The 4,668-nt window shown below is 43.7% G+C and overlaps 1 protein-coding gene across 5 annotated transcripts in view; it reads right to left on the bottom strand.

Annotated features, from left to right (window-relative positions):
* Window positions 1–4,668, bottom strand: part of PDE8B (phosphodiesterase 8B) — a 79,321-nt gene that overhangs the window by 2,133 nt on the left and 72,520 nt on the right. For all 5 annotated transcript variants that reach the window (XM_030003653.2, XM_030003655.2, XM_030003654.2 and 2 more), the window contains exons 20-21: window positions 2,240–2,407; window positions 525–654 (exon numbers count right to left, since the gene is read on the bottom strand). In XM_030003653.2, the coding sequence (XP_029859513.1) occupies window positions 525–654; window positions 2,240–2,407 (298 nt within the window). The remainder of the gene's footprint in view (window positions 1–524; window positions 655–2,239; window positions 2,408–4,668) is intronic.

Genomic DNA, 4,668 nt, shown 5'->3' with positions numbered 1-4,668 from the left:
CTGAAATGAACAGGAGAAAGAGTTGTACTATGTGTACAGACTGGGCAGAAGAACAGCCTAACCTAATCTGAAATTCTCCTACTCTTCTGTTCCTTCAGCTGTAAGCTAATGCTAAAAGAGGACAGATTTTTTTGCAGTCTGTTTCTATTTCAAGCAAGTCCCTCTCATAATGTACGGTGACTTTATTAAATTATGCTAACATGCAGCCACCGTGGTCTCAGTTTCTGCTGCTCAAATACATTGCTAAAGGAAAAAAGACCTGGATGAAAAAAAGCTTAGTTCTAAACCATTAATCCTTCCTTCTTTACAGAGATTGTATGGTAAGCACTCAACTTCCATAAAGCTGGTGGTGTGTGCAGTGAAATGGGCTTCAGCAGCATCATTGCTTAGATCCTATGCTATACTGCTTATATACAGGTACTGCCCCTGAAAAAAATTGGACTCAAGGCCAGCTTGAGATTATTCGTTTTACTCTGTAGAAACCTCTGCCTTAGAGCAAGGAAGAAAAAAGCAGAAGTACTTACCATCCCACGCATCGAACATATCTGTTATAAAATAATCAATGAAGGAAATTTGAGACTTGGGGATGCTGCAGGTGTTTCTATCAAATACTGGCATTACAACAGGCAGACCCTGTCTCTTCTCTTCATCAGTCTAAGAAAACAAAACTCCAGTTAGCCCTTTGGCTTTGCTGGCTTTCATGCTAGTGTAGCAAAGGCCAGGGGATTAGATGAATTGCAGTAGGAGATTTGAGACAAACCTTAGAACCCCAGAGGCAAATTGCCTTAGTTTCATGTGATTTTTTTTCGTCTGCAACAGGGACTGAAATCAACATCGCTTCCCTTTCACAAGTACTTTATTACTGTAGTGCTGCGATTGCTCTTAACTCCGGCGAGACAGAATGCTCTAATCTGGTGATTAGGGCGCACCAGCTAAAAACGGAAAATGGGGTTGAAGAGTCCTTTAGCAGACAACAAGTCTGAGCTCTCCTTTTTTCCACATCTCTAGTGGCTGTTTCAAACCATTTGTCCTTCAGGTAGGAGGGATGTTGCTGTCACTACTTTCTCTGTGTGTATTGGGTTACAAGATGAATAGAAGTAAGGGTATGCCCTTTGACTCTGTGTCCACAACTGGAAGAGGGCTGGTTTTGTTGCACTCGGTATGGTGGAGGAGCCAATCACCTCCACAGTCTTGGAATTTAATTACAAAAAAACATTTTGAGTAGTGTAGGCAGCACCTAATGCTGGAATTGGCAGCAGAGCAGTCCCCAAAATTACCAGAAAAAGCGAATGAAGAGCAGAGCAGTTCTCAGCACCTTACATTGCTAGCAGACTAGTGCCTAAGATTGGCAATTTAAAGCTAGCTCACGATAACTTGACTGCTAGGGAGATACAGCCTAAGTGATCCTTGATCTTACTTAGGAAGTGATCAAATTTATTCACTATCATTAAAATGAAATTCACACGTCCCAGGCATTACCTACAATTTTCTTCAGTAGTAACTAACTATCACATGTATGATCTGAATTTGGATGGTAGGCATCCCCACTTTTCTGTCTCTCCAGTCATAGCTGCTGATTTCTGCACCATTAGTGACAAATGAAAGCTAAGAATCTAGCAGGTGTTCAAATAAAGAACTAGAAGAGTGTTCCACTTTCAGGAGGCTGGTGCCTTTGTGTTAGAAAAGCTGAATATTAAGAAAGGAAGTTGAGCTTCCAGTTCTGTCTGGAGCGATCCCATGTGGTAAGCATTTACACTGCCCACATGCCTGCAGTACTGGCCTACTACATCATCTGCCTACAGTGACAATAGTTCAGGTGCCATCTTAGAAGAGAAAGGGCCAGCCCAATAATTCAGTTGAGGGCTTCATCTGGCATTGATCTTCATGCTCTTTTCAGGGAAGGTATTGGGACTAGAAGCTAGAATGGTGATGGTCTTGAATTGCAGCAAATTTAATTGACTAAGGCTAATCAAATAATTTTGTTTTGGCCAGATGGAGAAAGCTGAAAGTGTAAAACCTCCTTTCCACCACTCTGTACTGCAAGCTTCATGGTAAGCAAACTAGCTAACTTTGGCCAGAGTGAATTCTGCATGAAATCGAGGGGCCAGTTCTGGCTGGGGACAAAAAGCATACATCTGGACTCCATTGTGATGCCAGGCAGACCCCATGTGGAACAGCAGACCAGCTGATGTGCACTTTGTCACATAACATAATAGTCAAATTGTAAAAATATACGTACCTGTGCAAAATACTCCTCTGAAATCCTCCCTGCCCATTCGATACATAGCTCTAGGGGGCGACATGGATTTGCTACATCCGCACATTTAATCATCATGCGCTTGATCAGTGTCTGGTTATCTGGAAAATTCTTTATATTGGCTGTACATTCACAGTTGCTGCCTTCGCTCTGTAAAAGAGAGTTGGTTACAGGGACCAGTGGCCAGCATCCCTGCTAGCAGGAGCGAGGGCTTCATTATCAGCTCTTGCACTTAGGCAGTAAGTGGGCACCCAGCCTGACGCCTTCCAATTTCATGCAGAGCACCAGGAACTTGGAGGAGAAAGTGATGTCTGAGAAACGCAGCCTTGCAAATGATAGCCCCATTACATATGACAGTTGTGGAAGATTCTCAGAATTAATAGCAAAGTTTGTTAAATAAAGGCGTCACAGGCTCTTCATCAGGTAGGGTGAGGTACCCTTCTCCATGTCCCAGCCTTGCCCTCTTGGAACAGGACCAGGACAGGGGACGCAGCTGCCAACTGCAAGCTGATAAACCATACTCACTGCTGAGTGTTTAAATGTGGGGGTGGTGATGGTAGGGAGCTGCTTTATTTAGGGGAGTTTCTAGAGTTTGGTTTTCATTCCTAGATGGGAAAACTGAGGCAGGCACAGAGGGGAGAACTGACTTGCATAACTGTTCCTTTTACAGGCAGAAAAGCAGGTCTGTGCTGTTCAGTTCCATTATGTTTGCAAATAAGACTGCTGCCTTTGTGCTGGATTCTGAACCCTCGGCCTGGAATACTTTTTGGTCTTGGTTACCAGCTAGGATGAAGTCTCAGATAATCTATGAGATTAACACTACGAAAATGCAGTAGTAGCAGACTGACTGCAGAAAGTCTCTGCTTGCTAGGCAGTAAAATACCAAACTGCTTATTGACTGCTCTGGAGAGCAGGTGGAGGGGACAGAGTGGTTGTTACAAGTCTGCTGTGGCATCATCTTCTGGGTCTTGAACAATTTAGAAGGGCACAGGTATATTATGTTCCTTACTGAGTAATAAAAAGCCTCCACTTCAGCTCACCATGGCATTAACACTATTCTCAAAATAATATATTTGTGTAATTATGGCCTCCCTTCACTGCTAAATTCAACTCTTGAGTCAAAAACTGAACATAAATACTTTTTACCACCATGGCTAAATTAATGTCTTTGTGGTTTAGGGGGAGATATTTTGCAGTGACAGTTGCCAATTCAGGCATTAATCTTCTAACTTTATGTTTAGCAGTTAATTTTTTTTCAGCATGGGTAGTCCAGCAAAGTGCTGCCAGATTAACGCTGCTCCTTAACTGCTGTTCAAGATCAAAAATAGGAAAAGCCACCGTTAACAATAAGGAACAGAACAACCTAATACTGGAGAAAAAAACGAGTCGGTAATAGAAGTAGTTCTGTGCTCCACTTTTATTGCTCTCCAACTCTTGTACATTTTAAAATAGCCTCTGCTATAAACTGGTAAGATAAAGGAGAGTGAGTCAAAGAAAACGTTTTCTATAGGTTAGAAAAGCTGATTGCAGTAGAATGTATGGAGAGCATTTAAAAGCTCTTTAGGAAGTGCTGGAACAAATGCATTCATGGGATAAAAGGGAGATTTCCCAGAAACGTGTTCAGAGGATGGAAACACTGTGGTTTCAGACAGGCTTGTGAATCTAAATGCTACAGGCCAACGTGAGAGTGGCAGAAAACTAAAGAGATTTTAAAAGGGTGGGGATGGAGGAAACATTTCTGAAAAACACTTAAGCTGTAAGAGGGAGAAAGGAAGCACTGTGAGAAGCCACATTTCCCAGTGACGCTTCAGAGGGCTTTTTTAGAAATTGGGGGAGCAAGCTGCTATCTGGTCCACATGTAAGTACCGAGAAACCTGAGAGGGGGTAATTCCATGCCACCCACTGATGTGGACCTTCCTTTCCTCTGAGCTTTGATCTACAGTGGGATTCCCACGGTCCTGGCTTAGCCCGTGCCAGGAGGGGAAAGCCATGAAATGCAGCCCCAGGTGATGTGCTGGGAGCACAGTGCAGAAACAGTGATAGGGGCCCCCGGCGGTGCCCAAACCACATCCCCCTGTGCTGTGGGACTTCTGACACTGAAGATGATCAGGCTAATTCAGACCCAGTGCCACAACCAGTGAGCCCTCCAGAGCTTGGAAGTGCTGGGGACGACAGTGCAAAGCATCCACAGAGCCAGTGAAGTTTAGCAGCATTTGTGATTTCCAGCTCAGACTGTTGGGAGAACAGAGCTCAGTGATCCCTAGAAGCAGGTCAGTTCAGCTGACATAATGCTGTCGCTGAAGCTGTAAACTCCACTGGTCCTGACTGGTTTCTGCACTGAGGACAGTCTACAGTGCAAAAAGTCCAGTTATGGAGAACAGACAGAAGCTACACTTATTTATTTTTAACAT

This window comes from Aquila chrysaetos, chromosome Z (assembly GCF_900496995.4).
Source record: "Aquila chrysaetos chrysaetos chromosome Z, bAquChr1.4, whole genome shotgun sequence".
Lineage (NCBI taxonomy): Eukaryota > Metazoa > Chordata > Aves > Accipitriformes > Accipitridae > Aquila > Aquila chrysaetos.
Note: the sequence above shows the minus strand (reverse complement) of the source record. Positions and strands in the feature narration are given on the sequence as shown.